Source organism: Silurus aristotelis, assembly GCF_946808225.1.
Source record: "Silurus aristotelis genome assembly, chromosome: 10".
NCBI lineage: Eukaryota > Metazoa > Chordata > Actinopteri > Siluriformes > Siluridae > Silurus > Silurus aristotelis.
Genome location: NC_139583.1, coordinates 13,618,530 through 13,642,353, shown reverse-complemented (window position 1 = coordinate 13,642,353; position 23,824 = coordinate 13,618,530). Strand labels below are relative to the sequence as shown.

The 23,824-nt window shown below is 35.8% G+C and overlaps 1 protein-coding gene across 2 annotated transcripts in view; it reads left to right on the top strand.

Moving 5' to 3' along the window:
- The window catches only part of megf11 (multiple EGF-like-domains 11), a 119,462-nt gene that overhangs the window by 6,359 nt on the left and 89,279 nt on the right, over positions 1-23,824 (top strand). The window contains exons 2-3 of one of the 2 annotated variants that reach the window (XM_083552032.1): positions 20,979-21,080; positions 23,387-23,510. In XM_083552032.1, the coding sequence (XP_083408158.1) occupies positions 23,395-23,510 (116 nt within the window). In that variant the 5' untranslated portion in view covers positions 20,979-21,080; positions 23,387-23,394. The remainder of the gene's footprint in view (positions 1-20,978; positions 21,081-23,386; positions 23,511-23,824) is intronic. The other variant, XM_083552033.1, reaches the window with a different exon arrangement.

The following is a 23,824-nucleotide window of genomic DNA, read 5'->3' as shown; positions in this document are numbered from 1 at the left end:
ACTTACAGCTTCCCAAACACAAGCACAGACCCTGCTGTGTTAGCTCTGTTCTCCAGATAAAAGAGAAATTTGTTGCTTATGGTTATTCCCTATCAGATGAGGTTGGCGGTTCAACTTCTAATACATTGTCATAATTTCTGAAAATCAAATTTAACACATTTTACTCTCCTTACTTTTATTAGTAGCAAATGCCTTTGCCAATTGTTGGCTTGCTTCTAAAAAAAATACAACTTGCTCACCTTCACTTTTTTGTAGGGTTTGTAGCTTTTGTAGCAGTAAAAGTGTGCAGGAAAAATATATTGCAAACATTTGTATGTTAATGATGTATACTGACTTACAATGAGAAGTAGATTGGCATAAAGCTATACGAGTTTCAGAGCTAAAGGTTGGCCAGAAACAACCTGCAAAATTGAGTGTTAGAATCATGACAAAATTTCATTTCACCTCAAGAAACAAGAATATTAATGTTCGGTTTATCCAGGGAGCTTAAAGAAATGTGCCAGACCTTCTGAAGTCGAGAATCTGAGTTAACACAGCAGGGTATGGTTTTGAACTAGGAATTAAAGGTTGTGTTCAGCTGATCCGTGCAAGGCTTTCAGAAGAGTTTGGTTTTTCTTTTTTTGTTCCTGCTCAGTTGTAAGTCACGCTGGATAAGTAAGGGCGTCTGCCAAATGCCATACATGTAAATGCAAATGAGTTACCTTGGAGAGTCAAATGAGAGAATCTTAAACATGTTAAAAACCTGGGACATTTACAGAGATGTGAAAAGAATCCTAAATATGAGTTTACAGCTGTTTCTGAAAGCCATTTAGTAATCCTTTATTAATTTATTAATTGCATACCAAATTTAAATCATGGTTATGTAAACAAGCCACCTCATATGGTGGGCTATATAAACACAGTCATGGTAATTTTCTATTAATTTAAGTTCAGACAAAAAAAAAAAAAGTTTGCAAAGAAAAACGTCTTTGAGTAATGTACCATCAGCAGGATCCTCTAACGAAGTAAGCATCGCGCTGGCACTTTACTACTGCCAGAATTCTAACCTTTTTTCTTTGGAGAAGAAAGATAGTCTTTTTAAGACATTCAATAGTATTCGCTATGTAACACTGCCTTTATTAAATGTCCCTTCCAGCATCAGGCATTCAACTGCATTAGCATATTTTTCAGTTTGTGTACATATAGGAACATTTGCACAGTCTTTATAAATGTATATACCAACATCACTTTTAACCTGCATGCAAGGAATTTTTAAACAAATCTAATATAAATCATATATCTTATAAATGATGAAAATGTATTTACATAGATTCTTTTTTCGGCTTGACATTGAATATAGTCTTCCACTGAATATGTGTGCTTATGAATTTTGACAGGGTAATTATTTCTATAAGTTAGAGCCAGCAATGCAGTAGGATTTCCTTCATTTATCTAAATGTCAACAGGACTCATATTCAAAATTCATTTATTTTTTTAAATATAAGGCAAGTCCGTAGGGCTTCTAATGACACCAAAATATGGCCCAAGTGTAGAGTTTCAGGAGCTGTTCAAACACAAGGGCCTTTAAAGGCCTAGTTGGCAAAATCAGGCAGGGATGCACATGAACAATTCGGTAGATTTGACCATTTTAGTATTTGCTTAAAATGTCTGCCAAACCGCCAAATGTTAGGACATAAAGTTAAAAAAATTATTGTTTGTTTCCCCAACACCTGGAAACTTGCTTTTTATATAGAATGCTATGATAAATCATTTAATAATACGCAAAATGTAGTGTTATTATGCATTTCTGTTGCAAAATAGTACAGCTCAAGTATTTCCAGGAAACTTTTTTTTTTTTTTTTTACATTTATTCATTCATTTACATTCACTTTACAGTTTAAATGTACCAGTATCAAGAAATAGCAGCGTGTATTTCAGGATTCTCTCTGTTAACTATTATTCCTATATGTAGGTACTTATGTAACTTATATATAAAAGTAGGTGCTTCATGACCTTCGTAAGCATGCGGATGCATGTTGATGCATGCAGTTTGATGCGTTTATTTTTATTCTAACATACCTGATGAACATCATTGACATTCAGCTTGAGGAGCTCTTGTGGGCATTGACTATATAATACTGCCATTGTGAGGGAAAAAATTGGAAATATATTAAAAAGAAAATGGAAGTATTTGTGCAATGAACTAATATGCATTAGTTGAGTTTAATGTCTATATGTTCTACAGCATAATGTCTTGCTAGGCTATTGTAGAGAGGAAATTATAGGTAGAAAAATACACTCTTTGCATAAATTATTTATGCAGAACCACAGCCTGTATTTATTTATTTTCTTTTATAAGCCAAGCGGAATGATTTAAGTAAACAGGTAGTTTACTGTAGCATGTCAGACACTAAAATGACAGATGCATATGCACATAAGGAATACAAGAAATGAAGCAAATTGAACTTATTGTTAACTTATTTCTGATTTTTTTTCTACTTAATATTTATTCTACTTATTCTGGTCACACCAGTAGTATTCTATATATAAAAAAAAATACTTTAAATGCTTGCATTAAGCAAGTAGCAGTGGTTACACTGAATAATGAAAATGCAATGTGTAGGAAATAAACAAACCTTGTGTTTATGTATTTATTCATATTTAAGTATGTGTCCGATACATATTTAGCTTCCATTTCTAATGTCAACTTACAAAAATTTGGAAAAAGTGCACGTAACATTTTTCTTTTTTTTTTAAGTGTGTGTGTGTGTGTGTGTGTGTGTGTGTGTATACACTTACCATTAATTTTAAATGGTACAACTGTACATCTGCTTATTTATGCAGTTATGCAATCGGCCAGTCATGTTGCAGTAGCACAATGCATAAAATCATGCAGAGAGGAGTCAAGAGCTTCAGTTAATGTTCACATTAGACATAAGAATGAAGAAAAAGTGTGAACTTTATGACTTTCATGGCAGGGTTGTTATCTGTGCACTCCAAATATACATTTACCACCCACTTTAATAGAAACACACATTCACAAGCTCATTTATTAATATGTTTTCACCCACAGAACTATTGGCCACTTAAAGTTTTTTGTTTGACGCACCATTAGGTGTAAACTAGAGATGAAAAACATAACAACAAACAGTGGCGGGCCGTGCATTTGGTACCTGGGCCTTCAGTGGGGACTTACCCGACTTAATCCACCTCTTAATACCACCACTATCACGTCGTGAATATAGAAACCATCAATACAATACAAAAACGCAATATAACAGCGTGTGGCATTACAGAGAGAGAAGCATTTCACATATGGAGGGTGAATACCAATTTACTAAAGCAAGCTCCAAACCTCTACACTACAACCACAACTGTGCACCTACATCATCTGGAGCAGTTTAGAATCAATATTTGTCTAATAACATTACAAAAACAAAAAAAATACAACAACCTACTCACCAGAGATGCAGCCTCATTATTTTCACCGCTCCTCAGAGGCTGTAATCCAGTGGTACCGCTCGTATTTACTGGTCTGGAAGTGGTTGAGACAGGCTAGCTAGCTTTGGGGTTGGCCGACCTCTTCTCACGATGTCTAGCTTTACTTGAAAATGTATTTTTAAGTATGTCTGAGACCAAATCAATTTATTTTTCTCCGTAGGTGTAAAAAAGTCTAACTCAGATGTATTAATGTGTGCAGATCGCTACACACGTGTTTTGCCAGTCGAAGTTGGCTGTAACAGTTTCCCTCTGACCAACCAATCAGAAGACAGAAAAATGCTGACGCTATTCTGGGCCAGCTAGCTGCCCTGTGAGGCGAATATGAAATCGGATTGGTTCAGGAAACAGAGCTTTTTATTAAGGAGAGGATGGTTAAAAAGGCCAGCAGAGCAGACTTTGAAGGCCCTGGGCAGATTAGATTGACATGGCAGCACATAGAGACTGAAATCTGATTGGACAAAAAAATCTAACATCCACATGCAGTGCAGCCAAGAAATACGCTACAAAATGAAGAGAATAAACTGTTGGGAATAAATGAATACAATTTCATGGAACAAATATTAGAATTTATGTTGTAAATGTAGGTCAGTGCTTCTTCAGAGAAGGCTTTGCTGTCCCTGACCGCCCGGCACTGCCAACAAAAATACTATAGCTAAAGTTACAGAGAACAATGTTTTAGCAATGTGTAATGTGTATCCACATGTTTATTACTACTCTTAAATTGTGGATCCATTTTCATTCGATTGCTGTGACAAACAGTATGAGCTCAGCAGCAGGGAGTATGTGAATGATGAGTTACTTTATTGATAGAACAGCTCTGTGCGACACTGGCACCTCAGATATAAAGGTAGCATAGAGTAGTTCGCCATATTTGGATTGACTTGCCTCAATTTTATCAAGAATAAAAAACCCAGGGCGCTGATTGTTGTCCAAGAAAGTGGATTTTAAAGCGGCTTCTGGTTCATTTTAGAGAATACGTGATAAAAGGAGTCATGCTGCTGATTCATTTTACTTTGAGGTATGAATATGTACTGTTATGGCCTAGGAAGAAGAAATCCCAAATTGTAATAACATTAAAATTATGCTATACCAGTTTAAAACCATTAAAACATCTAGGTCCGGTATGAAACTTGAGAGTTGCTTTGTATGGATTATAAGTCATGAGAGTACATAATATTATAGAAGCTAATAATAATGTTATTAGAAGAAGTGCATTAATATTAAATTTACATTTGAGTTATATCCCACTTTACTGTCCCTGCCTTTTGCGATAAATATTATATAAGTGTCTGTGTGAGAAAGTATATGTCCAAAAGTATGTGGACAGGTGACTATACTCATACATTATGGTATGTGACTATTTAGAAACTATGAGCATTAATCGAAAATTTAGAAGCCCATTACCATAGGATTTCCCTATTTAGTCACAAGAATGATGTCAGGTTGAACAACGTGTTCCAGTTCATCATAAAGGTTGAGGTTGAGGTCAGGGCTCTGTGCAGGATACTCTTTGCAGGAGTTCTATTTATGTAGCTTGCTTTGTGCGTAGGCGCATTGTCAAGATGAAACAGATTTGCATACTTTAGATCCAGTGTAGGGAAATCTAAATGTTACAGCATGCAGAGGCATTGTGAAAAACTGTGTTCTTACAACTTTGTGGCAACAGTTTTGGGGGGCCCCATATATCAATGTGATGGTCAGGCGTCCACACATTTGTTGTCCACATATTGTCAGCCATAGAATAAGTAGATCTCTGAGAATGGGTTCAAGGAGCACATTAACATAAAATTATCATTTTACTTACAACCAGCAATACTGTCAGAGCTTTTACAGAAAAATGTGCCACCATTCAACAATCGATTTGAGGAGTTAATACTCTGTGATATGAAGGTTTTTTTTTTTTTTATAGGTAGCCTAATTTATAACAAAGAAAATATCAGAGGGAGTTGTGTCTCTACATTGTTTCTTGCCTACTGAAGTCTGGGAGCAATCACCTTAACGATGCTGTTTTCAAAAAATATTTTAGCAGTCTCTGTCACGCAATCAAGAAAGAAAACACAGAATGTAATAGTTATAAGTGCTTAAAGGAATTTGTTAATGAATTCAGTAGATAAAAAAGCATATAAAGAACAAACAACCTGCAAGAACATACAGAGAAACTGAACCCCATTTGGGACATAACTACAAACCCTAACAATACACAGGTGATTAGAATAATGACTACGGAATAAGGAAACCAATGAACATAAGGTGGGAAATAAAAAGCAAAAGCAAAACCAAAACAAAAACAGAAGCATATGGACTCATAATTCTAGGTTAATGTAGCATTGCGAGTATGTCACAGACAATGTTAGTTACTGAATTTAACACTTGCACTTGCATGATACTGGTTTAAAAAAATATCAATTTGACATGTAGACGCATTTGCAATTTTGAACTTAAGATGTTGAATAAGAGAACATTTAGAGTTTTTTGTAACAATTCTTTTTTATTTATTTTGTTTGCTGTTATTGGAAAGAACATGCTAAATGCTGCACTGTTTGATAGTGGGATTATATGCATTACAAACTATTTTCATGATTCCATCTAATTCCCAATACTAGCTTTAAATTCATGATTCAATTTGAAAGATTTTGTAAATAATTTTTTTATTTCTTATAAACAAAAGCCTTCTTGATCCTGTGAAAATCCAAACTCCAAAAGAAATAAAGCTCCAGCGTTAGTAAAAGTGCACCGCAGAGTGCAATGGTGAGGGGATGGTACGAAACGGGCACAAAAAAAATATCTTTTTTTAATGGCTATAACATGGTCATGTAAGCATATAATATATGATTTCTAATTGCGTTTTATTGATTGGGGCCTCTTGTGTTTAAAGAGGGCAACTGAATTAGATGCATAATCTGATTTCCACTGTGAACTGCCAATTCCCAAGATGCACATCATCACAATTTTGCATCACTCTGTACTATTCTTAAGCTTTTGGAATGGCCATATGTTAAAAGAGTTAAAGTAAAGAAGCATTAAAGTGACAAACATCATTAAGGCTAATCCACAATTGCTAATATGAGAATCAATGCTGCTATTTTTGACTTTCATTTATCAACAGCTCTATTTGGCTTTGCATAATGCACTCTTCAGTGTGTTTCCCCTTCGTCCTGCCCTTATGATAAACAACTTTCCATTCCTGTCTGGTAGAAGTATTATTAATGATATGATTTGAATTTGATTGCACCTGACACCGTCAGATGCACGTTACTACAGTTTCTTCTACTCCATGCTAAGGTTATCTCTCAGATTTTTGAGTATGAATAATGCATAATGTGCATGAGCACAGATATGACCTGCATCATCATTCAAAACAATATTTTATACATTGTGGTAAAGAGTCACAGCTGGTGATAACAGTATTTATCTGCGTTCTCCAAATATACTCGAACCATTCACTTTAATATGTACACCAGCTTATTTATGCATTCATCTTATCGTCTAAGCACGTGGCAGCAGCACAGTGCATAAAATCAGATTCAGGTCAGTAGCTTCAGATGTTCACATCTAACATCGAATGGAAAAAAGTGTGATCTCTGTGATTTTATACATGGCATGAGTGTTGGTGTTTTCCTGGAATTTTCACGCACAGCAGTCCCTAGAGTTTTCACATAATGGAGCAAAAACAAACTGAGTGAACAGTTGTTCCGTGGTTGGAAATGCCTTGGTGATAAGAGAGGTCATTGGAAAATGGCCACGAAGATTATTGTGACTCAAATAACCACGTTTTACAACTGTGGTGAGCAGAAAATAAGCACATGGAACATTCTGACTCAATTTTTTCATTTCACCTGTCCAGTTTGGTGGGAGTATGTGCCCATCATAGTCTCAGATTCTTGTTATTGGCTGATAGGTGTAGAGGCAGATGTGGTTATCTGCTATTGTAACCATCCACCGCTAGGTTTAATATGATGTGTGTTCTGAGACGCTTTTATGCTCTCTACAGTTATAAAGATTGATTATTTGAAATACTTTAGACCCTTTGTCACCTCAAGCTCGTCTAGTCATTCTCCTCTAACTCTCTTATCAGCAGCATGTTTCAGCGTGCAGACTCATTGCTCACAGGATGTTTTTGCACCATTATGCATAAACTTTAGACAGTGTTGTGTGTGAAATTCCCAGGAGAGCAGCAGTTTTTGAAATGCTATAACCAGCAGCCCATCTGGCACTGACAGCCATGCCCTGGTTAAAGTCACAGAGATCACATTTTTTCTCCATTTTGATGTTTGATGTGAACATTAAATGACACGCCTGACCGTGTCTACACGGTTTTATGCATTGTGCCGGGGCCACATTATTGGCTGTTAGGATAATTGTATAAACGAGCAGGGGTACGGGTGTTTCTATTAAAGTGAATAGTGATTGTATAAATCCTGTTGTATAAACGTAATGAATAAATAAATGAAATAAATATGAATACTTTTATACGAATTTAAAATTCAACCATAATATATATATTTTTCCCCCTGAGTGACATTCCACACACGCACACACACACATGCACGCACGCACGCACGCGCACACACAAATGCAAATCTGACATCAGTGACATTTTCAAGCTGCAGATGAAACAATCACAAAAAGGTTTTGATGTGCATATGTGCACGTGTGTGTGTGTGTGTGTGTGTCTGTGTGTGTGTGTGTGTGTGTGCGTGCGTGCGTGCATGCGTTTGTGCATGCGTGCGTGCACTTGTCACTTGTGGCTATTAAAATTTCCTTGCGACTGAAAAAATACTCTAATACAGTATATTTTATCTATATAGTGCATATTATCACTACTTTAATCTTATTCTTCATTAATATGGTACTATTTCAGGTCACTTTCATAATTAAATGTCCATTTCTATCTCACATAATATTTTGAATACAGTGATAAATATTAGTAATACAAAAGGCTGAGACTAAATACATTATATTGAAGTTACAAGTTTATGGCTCCAACTTATAAAATAAAATTGATGGGAGTAAGAAAGAGAGAAAGTATTTTATATCTCTCTGGCTTACACTGCTAAGCTTAGCTTTCTGCACACTATTATGTGTTTGAGAACTTGTGTCAGAAATTAGGTTTAATTTTACACCAGTTGTCTTTTTTTTATTATGGTACATGAAGTTACATTTGTCCTAACTACAGGAACCTTTAACTATTACTTAAACTTTTTGCATCCAGTCCATATATTGTAAGTAAAAGTTTATCATGTGTATTATTTGCACTATTATGTGTGCAGTAAGAGATTGAATACATACTTCTGTTTATTTTAAATGTTTTTGTGATTCAGATTGATATTTTCCACTAAAAGATGAACTATTAATGAACTGATGGATAGCCCTTAACCCTAGATAACACAGCACATGTGCTTCTGTCTTTACAGTTCAGAAAACCATCTTACCATTTATCCGTTTATATTTGGTCGAATACATTTTAATGAATGCACACCTCCAACAAATTAAAACTTTAGGCCAACAAGTCATGTTTTTTTAGAGTAACCTATAAATCACTGGATCATTTCAGTTTTAAATTGAGCTGCTTATTCATTACTATTGCAGACTCTCAGTAAAACTGGCTATTATGAGCCAAGGGACTTTGTGTACTGCTTACCGTAAGCTGAGCGCACTTGTGAATTGTATATTACAGCAGTCATAATTTACTATGTGTTCCCTGAGAGAATGTTTCCCATTAATACTATTTACAATGGGCAAAGTTTAACAAGCCCTACACATCATTTAGCGTCTCGTTTGGTGCATGTGTTTGTCAATTCATTGAGCTGTCTTGAGTTAAACTGTATTTAGCTGTAGTTTTGTTGTGCCGAACATTATGATTTGTATGAGTTGTGGTTCCTTTCCCATGGTTACAAACCACTCTTCTTTCAGAATTATCCCTCTGCGATTTGTTCTTCAGCAGTCTCTTCCTTACTTAGGGAATTGAAAAGGCTATCTTTTATTTAATTTATTCATTTATGAATTTTTTATTAATAGTTTTGTTTTCCGGCAACTATTTTACTCCATCTGAGAACACAACTTATACATCACTGTTCCCTATATTTAGTAAGAGCAGTTTGAATCTTTTACACTCTGGAGAGAGGGCATTATCTATTCTGAAGGTGTCGCCCCTCTGTTACCCCCGCAGGAGAGCCCTCTCTTTATTGTGTTAATATTTCCTCTGTGAAATGGTAAAGAGCTGTTCACAGCAGCCGTTCACCTGACTATAGCTCACCAGCAGCTGGAATGGTATGGAGTTTAATTTTCTTTTCTAAACTTGAGACCTGGTTTGAGATCGCCTGTGTAGAAATTGCCTTTACTGTTCGCTCTGTCCTGTTTCAGAACAACTGCAGTGTCACTAGTAGGTTGGAACCATAATATTAAACCTTTATGTCTGCCATAGCGAGCTCACATGGATAGTAAATAAAGCATTTGCTGTTTAAACATTGAGTACAAGAATTCATATTTTATTATGTCAGTACAAGTCCAAGGCCAAAAAAGTCTTCAGCCAGTAAAATTGTAAAGATGTTGCAAATAATTAGAAAGAATGGTCTGAATAAAATTACAAGCATGTTGTAAAGAGTTAATCACTAAACTATGCATGTCAAAATTCAGCCGTGTCTATAAACAAAATATTTTTTATATAGACCATGAACTTTTTATAAGTGGATTTTCTCGCACACGTTTAAAAACATTATGGAGCAGTGTTTACCAACTCTAATGTTACCCTAAAATTAATTTTTTGGTTTAAATGCACACAAAAACATGCCATTCAAGGTCAATATTATAGAATAAAATAAACATATGGCAGTATTTAAGTCCATAAAATATTTTTACATGCAATGGTGTAGACAGTTTCTCAATTGCAAACGTTATCACAGATTTAAAACTTTTTTTTTACATTTATGGCATTTGGCAGACGCCCTTATCCAGAAACCCCTAATGGGAGAAGCTAAAAGAAAGTTATAGTATCCTTCCTGGTAGCTCAAACCAATTTGGCAATTTTCTTTTGACCTAAAATCACTGACAGAACATTCTCTCACTCAGTGTTTTATGTTTTTCACAAAATAAAAAGCTCTACACTTTTTTTTTTTTTTTTGCAAATAGTCCCAGGTGATCAACAGTTTCTGTAAACACTTCTAGTACCAACATTCATGCATTTACATTTAGATTTTACATGCAGGGTCTTTTGCAGATGCCCTTATCTGGTCTACAATTATCCCATGCAAGGCTCAAACGGTCACAGCCATCAACTTTGTCCTTAATTTTGATGTTAACTGACGCTCTGATACAGTACATGTATCTCTCAAAACAATATTCTAATATTGGGTTCTAATCTTTTGACAGGCCCCGTATATATGGAAGCATACAGAGAATTTTCAGTTGCATTTTAATTATAAGAAACAGTTGGATTAGCAATAATTCTACAATAAAAAAAAATATATATTTTATAAATAATAATAATAATAATAATATATAAATAATAATTGTTTTTTTAAAACAAATTTACTTCACTTCAAGGTTACAGTTCTCAGAGTTTAACACAAAGGTTTATCATAACCTTGTCTGTTTTTATCAAACTGCCAGTAAACTATGGGTTGGTAGTGGATGCTGTCATTAAAAGGTGTGAACATGTGAAGCAACTGTAAATATGCCTGGGGCAGGGTGAATCTGCCAAAACCTTAGTGGTCAGATTAGGAATAGTGTTGTAATGAAGCTATCAGGAAGAATAGAGGGAGAAACACTCCATGACCTCATGAAGCACAAAGACCTCATGAGGTGGGGGGGACACAATTCTGTAGACACACAATTGTCTACAGTTTGCCCCAAAGTCATGTGTGATGCTGAACAATATGGAAAAAAGGTTCTATCGGTTGCTGAAATTTTTTTATATAATTAAAGCTTGAGCGCAAGGTGGTATGTGTGGTGCAAACCTATTTTAGGATGTCACAGATCTTTATTTGACACACACTAGGCGGCAAAATTTCATGTAATTAAATTTGACATTCAATTGATGTAAACATTATGTAAATTATAATGTAAAGCAGTCATAAATGCTGACATCAGGGTCAGTACTCTACAAGCGTCGATTTCCAAAATGCAGTATAATTTGCTTTAAGAAATTGCTGGACTTCTCAATGCATTCTCATTTTTGGAGTGAAACTAAATGTTCTCTATTCAGTTCAAAGAACCGCATTTTAGGGCATGACCACTTACCCTCACTGCAGTGTGTCTGGCTCACATTCATTTCTCAGCTTCATGTTGCATTCAAAACTGCATCCCACTGTGTCAAAGGTTGGCTGAATTGTACCTCCATTTAAGATAAGCTTGAATCATACTAACTAAACTGGTCTCCCTGCCTTCCATTTTTATGAGCTTCAGGTTAGGTGGCCTTCTCCCCATCACTATTCCCATGATGAGTCGTGTCTCAGAGAAAATGAATGATCTGTATGTTATTGGTTTGCTTCCGCTATGTTGATCCCTAGCTTATTCAGCAGCAGCCTGCAATCAATGAGGGCCATAAGTGGAGTTAAAACCGCACCTGAGGCCGTAGAACTGCCTGCTCAACACCGCGTGCTAATCTTGTGCATAATTTAGAGCCACATGCCCTTCCTCTTCCTCATTATCGTGGCAGGCAGAATGGGGAAGGCCTGAAACATTGAGTGTGGGATGGGGCAGAAGAGACAGGAGGTTCCTCTGGTCATCACAATAGGATAATCAGCTCCAAAAAGAGAGAAGAGTGAGACCTGTGGGGAGCAAACTGCCAAATGCATGGTGAGCTTTTATACCATTCTGATCCGAGTTCAAGTAAGGGAGGTTAATTGATAGTTAAAATAGTTTTGAGAGATAGAAGGAGGCAATGGAGAGTTTTAGACTTTTAGACAAAAGAGAGCTTTAGACTTTAATTAATAATTTTTATAGAGTGCTTCGGCTTTTTTATTTCTTTATTTCTTTATTATATATTTTTTTGTGTAAATCTAACTTCACTAGGCATTGAATCCAAAATTTAAGGTGGACATGGCAGTTGGCATCCACAGAATTTGCATGAGCTGACATTATTTACAGTAAAATTTGTTTGAAAATAATTTTTGTTCCATTTGATTTCCTTTTTGAAAGATGCAACACCAAATTTAAATTCACATAAAATATTTAATTCATTTAAAAGTTCAGCATGGCTTATGTCCAGAGAAAGTATTGGAAATTAATTTTAGAGCAGAATGTCAGAAAGCTCTATCACCTCCATGCAATTAGTGGTGTCGAAATTCACACATTTGGGCTTTAATTGGCAGTGATTGCACAGAGCAGGGGTGAGGGCTGTTTAATTGGAGACTGAGTGATGGCAGTAATGGCTCATTTGTTTGCCTGTGTGTGGTGAGGTACCCCTTCTAATGACCTGTGTGGAAAGAGTGGCATCAGAATAGGGCGAGGGAGGTGTAAGATTAATTACATTACCTTGTTTTGCATAAGCTTAAAGCCTTTCTCAGTTGTCTATTGTGTTTCATCGCCTACACAAGTGCACGCACATAAACTATTCTCATGCACATTGTGCATTTCAGCCAACAACCCAGAAGATCATGATGACTTTTCTGTTGACTTTGTTTCAAAGTTAGACAGGAAACTTTTACACACATTCTTCTCAAGGACATTGTAAAGGCGGACCACAGGAAGAACCAAGAATGTATATATAATCGCATGGTTATGGTAGATGGAGCAAATATGTCACAGCTCTGAAAAGGGCAGCCAGGGGTACATCACCTCTGTCTGAAAGGCCACGACTTGCTGTTGCATTTCACACTTCCATGCCACGCTTTCAGCTTCATTTATTTATTGGTTCATTGATACAATAGATACAGCCCAAATTAATTACGAATTTAGCTGACTTTGAAAAGTCTAAATTTCTGCAGATGCAGTATGGTTTGGATAATGGGTTTGTTTTGTCAAATTTTCATTATTCTCAACTCAATAGAATTGCATACATGGAATATAGGTTAATCAAGTAAAACAATATATATATATATATATATATATATATATATATATATATATATATATATATATATATATATATATATATATATGTGTATATATATATGTATGTATATATATATATATATATATATATATATATATATATATATATATATATATATATGTGTATATATATATATATATATATATATATATATATATATATATATATATATATATATATATATATATATATATATATTTTAGCCCATAGACATTTCTACTGTGGCAGATTTATTTAAATTTTGTCTCTGTAAATCTCTCTGGGTTTCAAATGAAAAGTATCAACTTTTAGAACTTTTATTCAAAGGATTTAACTAAAATATTGCAAAAAAGAACACAGAATAAAGTAAAGCATACTAACCATATGTTAGGATCATGTTAATTTGATGCAAAACCTTTGCAGTCAGTGCGATGTTTCTTTAGGTTGCGGCTTATCTTTCAGCTTTCAGTTTTGTCTTCAGTAAGTAAAAAGCATGTTCAGTTAAATTGAGATCAGGTGAATGATTTGGCCATTCGAGAACATTCTTATTACTTGACTTAAGAAGGTTGTTTGAGTCATTATCTGAGCAAAATTTGACTAAATCTGAGCAGAAAGTATAGCTCTAGAAATTTTAAATTCCTACTTCTATTCTATCCTACTATTCCTACTTCTTCTATTGGCAGGCACATCATACTATTGGCAGTTGTACATACCAATGGCAAAACTTCCATATTTGACAGTTATATGTTTTGGTTCATGATTCCTACCTTTTCTTCTTTGTATTCTTCTGATCATTTAGTACAAGGCCTTTCAAAGAATCTTGCTCAACTACTGAACAGGCTCGTTGTAAAATGCCCAATTACTTTTCAGCCTGTGAAAATGGAAGGGCTATGTAAAAATAGTGGTCACTGGAGTAAAAAAAAAAAAAATGTATTAAATATTTTCAAACCCCTTGAAATCAAGCTGAATATATACATTTCAATCACATATTCCTTGCTTTAATTAAAATACATTTCGGTAGCATACAGAGCTAAATTTTGGAAAATTGTGTCATTGCCCATATACCTATGAACCTGACTGAATTTATTCTGCCCTCTTGAGGTTTGCATGGTAGGCAATGCTTTTTTCTTTACCACTTGCTTGTCTTCATCATGTGTCACATCACCTAAAAAAGTCCCTGTTCTGGCTGCACACATCCTCGGACACTGACACCAAATAAATGAAGACACAAAACAGGTCCTGATCTAGAAGGGCAATGGCTGAGGTGTGAAACCACTGGGCTGTAAAATTGCTCTGGCAGCCATGCTGTTGTTTCAGCATTTCATGGAAAGTTGCCCTGCCTGCTTCCCTGCATCCTTCTTCTTCATTTTTATCCCCCCTTTCTTTCGTTTTCTCAGTTTTTCCTCCTTTATCCCTTTTACCCATCTTTTCGGGTCAGACCGTACCCCACTGTGGTTGTGTTGACCTTAGACATAGCCAGAAGGGTTGCTTGAATTGGACAATAAAAAGCAATAAGTGACCATCTTGTTTTTGTATGCACCACCATCTGGCACCACAGAGGGAAGCAGAGAAACCTAATGTTTTCCAGTGCACAAACCAGTTTAGAAGTGTCCTATACACAAATATAACACAACCTCACTGAGAATCAGCACAGCAATTATTGGCTGTAATTAGCCACACTGTATGCTCTAAACATGTGTTATCCTATATAAGGCAAATTGTCACAGTGTGTGGCATAAGTGCCTGGAGGGAGAAAAGCAAGTGCTGTGTTACCAGGGCAGTGGGAGGTCAGCTCCTGGGCTGCGAGCAAATTTTGTTATAATGATAAAGGCCAGAATCATTCACAGTTTGAATGTTTATCATGAACATTCAGATTTTACAGACTCAGGCAGAGGCACAAGTAAGCAATTTCAACAGGGCTATTAAGGAAATCTAAAAATTATTGTGTAGACCTTCTTGGAAACTGTACTCATTTTATATTGTTTATAAATTATTCATTTTATCTATAAAGCTTTTGTATTTGTATTGAATACAATCCAATTAAGGAGGCCACAATCTATTTGACAAAACTGAGGAGTGCACAATACTTAAATAAAGAAATACAAACAACAAAAAGCACAACACTGCCAATGAGTAATTGTTTATTTCTGCTATTAAGTATTTCTGTTCAAATAATGTTTTGAGGATCACTCCATTCTTAAGAAATGTAAAGATTTTTTTTTTTTTTTATTAGAGTGTTGCAACTTCATGGGTGTTTCATTCTGGTGGCTGGCAAGCTTTATTAGGATTCATGTCTTTTACATTAAAATGTCATTTTCACATTTGCATTTTTTTTCCGGATTTGAGGCCAATGGGGCCCAGAGTTTGGTATGAAGTGTGAAAACTGTTTTTGAGCCTGGGACCACTGAACAAATTTCTTTAATCTAACCTTATTTCTTGTTTCTACTTTCATGATCCTATGGTTAATATGGTTACTGATATATAAAACTAGACTTTCATAGGACTGGAGCACAGTAAGTAACTCTCTTGCCTTGCACTGAAAGCGTAGTGAAAAATCTTGTTCCAGCAAAAAAACCTTCTTATACAAGTATAGCTACATGTTTTCAGGTATTCCAGCAAGATTACATATCATACATCCAAAAATTGTTCTCTGCTGCCTAGTGCCTACCATTCTGCTAAGCTGCATGCACTAAAGTGATGGGTACATTTGTGCAATCAATCCTTGATTTGAAAGGAATTTTTCACTGCGAACACAAACCTCCCCCAAGCGTGTCCAGAATCTGTCCTGAGTGTAGACTCGAGTATTCAGGCTAAAAATGACCAAATTACTACATAATTACTTAATTATTACATAGCAGTCACTTAGCAATTAATTGACACTGGTCTATGATTATTGCTGCATGCTATTTTCAGTCAGCACAGGGAACTGTTACACATCTATCCTCAACCCAGAGATGTTGGCTGTGAATAAGGCAGGTTATTGCAACGAAAGATACAGTTGACTTTAGTAGGTCCTTCCTGGGTCTGAGCCTGCTTACAGCACTGGGGAGGCTGCATTCACTTGATTTATTAGGGTTGCCACGAACAGTGCTTGCCACATGAATAAACCATGTGCCCAGAATTAAACTCCTGTTAAATGACCTGGAGCATTTGTCAGGTGTTCCCAGCACTTATTACCAGCACATGCCTACGTAGCCCAACGAAGACCATCCAAAACCGAGTGCTGCTGATCGCAGAGTGCTGATTCTGTTTGTTTTACCCTGAGGTGTTTGAGCTTTGCTTATTCAAAAGCACTTTAATGACATCTTTGCACTGTTGTTGGCTCTTACTGGATGTCTTATTAAATGCTTAAGGTGTTGTGCCTGCTGTGCGTGTACATAAACAGTAGGAGCCAAAGAGCTATGCTCACCCTCCTTTTTAAAATCCTGTGACATGCACAGATACACAAAAACATCTGTATCTGTATCTCAGCCAGACAGAGAAGATAGAGAACTGCAGTTTAACACACAGCAGGTCTCCTAACGATAAACTGTTCCTAACAAGAACTGCATAGTTCATTATAGGTCAGTGTGTGGCTCAGCTACTAAACTTAGTAGTGTGTTTATATATGTTTCTAATCACTGAGGCACAAACACATTTTCCTCGTTGAACAAATAATCATCAATAACTTTTACATTTAAGTTGCTAGAAGAAAAATGTCAATAAAAGACAAGTGACCACAGAGTTGCCAACTATATGAAGCGAATGTGTATTTGACATTTCAGGGGAAATATTAGGTGGGGATTAAATAATCCAAATGAAAATGTGGCCCAGGATCCACTCCTTCTGAGCAGATCTGACCACATTGTTTTTAGTGGTTTAATGATATACAAAATGTTCATTTAGCTACAATGATACGATACAAAGCAATTTGGTGGTGTCTTAATATAGTTTTTTACAAAAAAAAAAAGAAATTCTAAATGTTGATAAAGCATTGCCAGCTTTAGTTGTTTCTTTATGTTGTTTTTTAATATTCAATTAATTGAAAACATAAAACATTTTAATAGGACAATTAGTGAAGTGCAGTAATGAAGTGTTTGTGTGGTCTGAAACAAAAGGCAATGAAACAAAAGGCCTACATTAGAATGTAAGAAAATTAGACACATTAAATGAAACATTTGCTCTCTGACTAGCCGTGTGTGTGTGTGTGTGTGTGTGTGTGTGTGTGTGTGTGTGTGTGTGTGTGTGTGTGTGTTCATATTTGTCTACATGGTTCTGGCTGGCACAGATGTAAAAGTATTAATGCTGGCTAGTATATTAGTATGATAGTGTATTGGCTTGTAATACACTGCATGGTAGGCAGAGGTTTTCTGTAACCTCTATAGCCTCTTCTGCTCATGATAAGGATGATGCTCCTTTTTTATCAGAGGAGGTAGCATGGGTTTAAATTAGGTTTAAATGTTTATTACATTTTATATAAGTGATATTCAATGATGAATAGCCTACTTTATTATGCAATGAAACAAGACATATTAAATCAAGAGGCTCGACTGGTTTGTTTTTCAGTGTAATTCTAAATGAGATTTAATTTTATGAGACCTTTGTTTACAGGTGATGAAATGTTCTGAAAAAACTGACTTGGATAGCTGTATTTTGGATTTTTCTCCCATGTCAGATCATATTTCAAATCATATTTTCAGAACAATATGCGCCACTAGTGAATAAAATAAATAGTAACATATTTTTGTGGCCTTATTGACCAGTAAGCTGGTCAGTTAATGCTTGACTTCTATATTATAAAGATTTAACAAAACCATTTTAACGGTTCATTTGAGTCATTTTCCTTTGAAATTATACAATTAATTTGCAAATAGAGGATTATTTGGAGGCATAAATTATTTTTTTCTGTATGAGAATAATTTGAATATTATAAATAGCTTGTTGGTGGTGTCGGTGGTGGTGGTGGTGGTGCTTGGAGGGTTGGGGGCGAGAAGAAAGTTGTATTGTTTTGAAGGCTGCCAGCAGACACAGAAGATCACTCAGAGCGGACCGCAGCTGCTGTGAGCTCAAAGAATTGTGTTGCTAATTGCAATCAGCTCTAATAAGTCACACGTCGAAGACACGTGTTTTGAATTATACTTAATGTCTTCTAGGCAGACCAGAGAACATAAAATTCCAAGCTATTTTTTTTTCCCAAAGGATCTGTTCCACTCATTCCTTAGGATGGCATGGACAATTTTTCACAGTCTGGTCCCACTGCTGAATAGAGGCATATGCAACAATGCTCTGCACCTATAATGCAGGCAGTAGTAAAGAAACCTGTCTTTTGGGTTAATACTAAGTCAGGTCTCTTCACTATTGCATGAATTTTAGGTGCAGGACATTGTTGTGTATTTTTCATATGTGTTCTCCAGCTGGTGTATCCCCTTGGCTACACAATGTATGTAGCCAAATATCTTTTTTTATGTTTTTTCTTTTTTAATTGGTCCCCTTGTATTTTGTCACACTGTAATATGTGATGTTAAGTCAGAGGAAAATGTGGGTGCCATGCAGACTGAAGACAAAAACAAAGCCAAGTCTCCAGCACAATCAGCTGGATATTGATCTGAAGGCTGGGTTATTATTCTGTGTTTACAGACTGAAGGATGGCTCCATTTCACAGGAGAAGCTAAAATCCTTGTTTTCTACCATTCCTCATCGATATCCACTAACATTCATATGTCAGAATTTATGGAAAAGGGGATAGTAATGCAGTTTGGCATTTCATTAAAAACGTGAATGCTTTATATAGATAAAGGTTGTTTATGTGTAAATGTTAATTAGTTGTAAATGTGTGTGAATATGTGAGAACTGTGACCTGCAATAAAACGGCATTCCATCCAGGGTGTATTCCTGCCATGTGTCCAATTTTGTGGACAGGCTCCAGATCCATAATAGCCCTCATCTTTATGAAGTTGGTGATTCAATATGTAGTGTATGCATTAGAATATGCCTGAATGTGTATTTGTTTTATTCAAATATTACAGCTGTTTTTGATTGCTAGTGAATCCAGCACAGAACACTGTATAAGAAGTATGACTTTATTACTACCGCTCAACCAAAATAAAATCATGTGCTGAATCCACTGTGGTTTGCAGTGCGTGTAGATGCAGGGCTTTGAAGCACTGAGCCAATTTCCATATATGTTGTTGAAATGACCCTTTTTGCTCGTACATATTGTTATTATGGTCTTTCTCTCTGGCAGAATATTTTTCACACTTTCATGAAGCAGCGTATAAACTTTTATAAAGAACCCTGTATCATTTATGACCAGTAGTCATCAAATACAGCTTGGTCCTACTCTCTAGGTTTAAATTCATATCTGCAGCTCTTTCTGTAAACCAAATGGCACATTCATTTATAACATATCTCCTCTTAAGAGTTATATAAGGTATCTGTATCTGTACTGGATGAAATGAAACTGATCTTTCATTGCAGCAGAAAATTAAACAGGAAGGTGAGCATTGTTATTAATGCAACCTTACTGTACACAGAGTTCATAAATCCCAGAACACCAGTCAGAAATTCCATTTATTTTAGATAAATATACACACAACACAATGTAAGCAGGACCTAAACCGCTAATTCACAGAATTGTAAGATGTCCTAGCTTTTTATAGAGGAACAAATTAAGTAAACCCTATTCTTGCTGATGCTGGTGTCTCATAATTCAATAGAGTGTGTAATAACTATACATAAAGTCCCCCAAAGCAGAAGTTTCAATACCGGTTTGAGCTGTCTATAAATCCATCATCTGTGCATTCCTACATCGTTAACAGAACTTCTCTGCATGTGAAAGAGCATCCTGCTAAATTATGTATTCCTGTGAGAGCAAGCGGCCAGTGTCCGATTGTTTGCAGCTACATATTTATCAACATGCCAGTAAGAGAGCAAGAGAGAAAAGGGGGGAAACGACCCCAAAAGCTGACCTATCGAATACATGCGTATCCACCAACTTATTAAAGCAGAGGAACACTGGTCCTTTGCTTGGATGAATATTTCCCACCACAGCAGCATTTGTAATTGTGTCATTAATACACATCAATAAGTTGTTCACATGCTCTATTGCTGAGGAGCCTGTTGAGGTGCCTGATAGGAAGATGAGCAGTGATATCACTACAGGCTCTTATGATAATGTAGTCTATCACTCCAATGTGTCTTCAGGATAAGAGTGAACCCAGCACATCATCTTTTTCATGAAGAGACACCGTGTAGATTTTATATGAGGGATTTAGCAGCTGTTACATTCAGTCCCACTGCTTCTCTCATAGAGACTCTACTTCAGTGTACCTCTTACATTTATTTGTTCTCTCGATTATTCCCTTTGGGCATTCCGAGCCCCATCTTTCTCAATCAAATGTTGTTTACTCGCTGTTTATCTCTCTCTGTCGCTCCCTCTACCCGTCTGCAACTTTTTTTCACACTCTCTCTTTCTGTCCATTCCCAGGTGCATTCCCTCAGTAGTGTAATCTGGTCTGAAGTAGTGGCTATACAGTGAGAGGCTATCCCCAGCCCCAGGCACAAAGGTATATATAATCGCTGGTACTAGGTAAGTAGCTTTCTTTACAGTATATAGTGTGATGGACAGCTCTGTATTGATAGCAACCCTGGAGAACAAATGCTTTATGTGGCCTATACGAGTAGACAATAAAGAACATAAATACTATCAATAATTAATTAATCATAGTTATTCAATAAAAATAAAAAAAATGACATAAAGCATAAGCATTAACCGCCATGTAGGGGTACATTTATAGGCACTAACAAAAAATTAAAATTGTATAACCTATTTTTCTCTATAAAGCTGCTCTGGGACAATGTCCATGTAAAAAGCACAATACAAATATAAGGAAAATGAATTAAATTGGTTTGGCTTGTACTTAAGCATTTATTTGCCTGTGTCAATTTGTTTTTAACCTTCAATCCATTATGTAGCTTGCCAAGAAGTAAATACTTGGCTCCTTTTAAAAGATATTGCCAAATAGATATTTCGTGCATTTTCATGCATTTTTATGTGCATATATTTTAAGTACCTTTGCACAGTCTGCATAGTCTACCTCTTTGTATTTGGTAAAAGATCTGTTATGTCCACTTCACAGTCTGCTAAGGAGTTATATCTCTGTATGTCTAAGGTCCTTTTCTTGTTTCTGTATCCTGAATTAATGCTTCAAAATCAGGTTCTATTAAGATCTTTTTTTATTCTTCAAGAGGTATAATTCAGTAATTGGATGCCCATGCACTAATTAACATTTTTTACTTTAATAGCACAATATGTCACATTGCCACACATTAATTTAGAGTTTGGATGATTAGAGCTGAGCTGATAACATCGAATACGTTTTGATTAAAGGCTAACAGATCATCCCCCCAAAAAACCTTGCAATCTGTAATAGATGGGCTTCACCAAACTGAAATTGATTGGTCATGTCTCATGCAATGTTTGGCCAGCTATGACAGTATTCAAGGGCTATACTTGACATTTCATGCTAGCACAATCTTACTTTCTGCTTACAAAATATTTGGGAGCTTATTTTGCCTAAAGATTACCAGCAGTGTGCATTCAACTGACCAAGGCCATGCAAGTCACCTGGGAAAACATATTGCCCCATTAGCATTTCAGTGTAATAGAGTTGCAGCAATTCACTGCTGAGTCAGAGCAAAAAAAAAGCCTAGTGAGTTTTGAGTACAGAGTTGAGGGTGTGTGCATGAATGAGTCATCAAAGAGCAGAAGGTAGCACAACTCTAACCCCTGCCTCATTAATTGAACTTGTGCTCCTGGGAAGTAAAGGCAAGTGATTTAATTTCACTCATGAATAAGGTGCTCAGACCTGTCTCAATGTGTGATGGCCCATGCTACCAAGCACAAACATGGCCCACAATTAACCATATGTAATACAGAGCTAGAAATATTTGTATGTGCAGCAAAATAAAGACTCTCATTCACAGACACATGCCAAGAGAGTTTATATATAGATAATAGGCCATGTTGAAAAATCACACCACAAAAACATCATGCTGTGTTTGCAATAAACTGATATCGATTTACTCACAGTCCTTCGCTTCAGACTGTCAAAACGACCTTTAATATCTAACTCTCACATATGCCAGGGGATCTCATTAGTTCTGTCATAAGTGCATGCCACTGTCACAACAGCACACTGCAAATTCTGTATGTAGTTTGCCAGGTCAAGCCGATTTTATAGAGGTAAAGGCAAGCATGTATCATGTCTGTCAATGCCATTCCTCCTATCCATCATATTCCCAAGCTCCTCAACCATCAACTCTCTAATAAAATATAGTGAGAACTTAAATGAATGCTCTTTTTATGTATATCCACACAAGTTCTCCTTTGACAGGGGATTTTAGGCCACCAGAGTGGAAAAAGCTTCAAAAATATTGAAGTTCGGCTTTTTGTGTGCAAATTACCTCCCAGTATTCGGAAATAAAACACCTTTTGTTCTTCTACATAAGATTATATATATATATATATATATATATATATATATATATATATATATATATATATATATATATATATATATATATATATATATATAATTAAAGGTCTAAAAAGTATATTTTTTTCATTGTTTGTATAGAAGTGTGGTATTAAAATGTTGGCGAATGTATAATTTTAGACTCATTTGTGTTCCATTTTAAATATTCATAGATCTTATGTTACCGAATGTGATATAATCAATTCCAAAAGGAAACACATTCTAAACATAGATCAAACATTTTCATTGTCTTTCCAAAAAATTTGCTACTAACTATATTAGAACAGTTAATATAAAAAAACTAATGAATCCTCTTTCTTTCTATTTTTGTTTTTTTCACTCTTTTGTTACCTCTCAGGAGCAGTCATGGGGCCTAGAAAGGCTTCACTTCCAATCCAGCCTATCCTGGCTGTATTGGTGCTCATTATGAGTGTGTGCTGTCTAAACCCAGATGACCCCAATGTCTGCAGTCACTGGGAGAGGTGAGAAGTGTTTTCTCTCTCTCTCTCTCTCTCTCTCTCTCTCTCTCTCTCTCTCTCTCTCTCTCTCTCTCTCTCTCTCTCTCGTTCTTTCTCTCCCCTTTCGCTCTCTCTTTCAGCTGTAGCATGATTTTTCATTTAACTTCTTTCATGTAGTTCAAATGCAGTGAACAATCAAGGAATTAAGCAATCTTAAAGATGCAGCAAACTTAAATTTTAATGGGAAATATCCACCTAGAATGTGAGAATTAGTCTTTGATTCTAGTCTGCATTTACACAGTACAAGAAAAGGGCACAAATATTAGATCTTGTAAGTC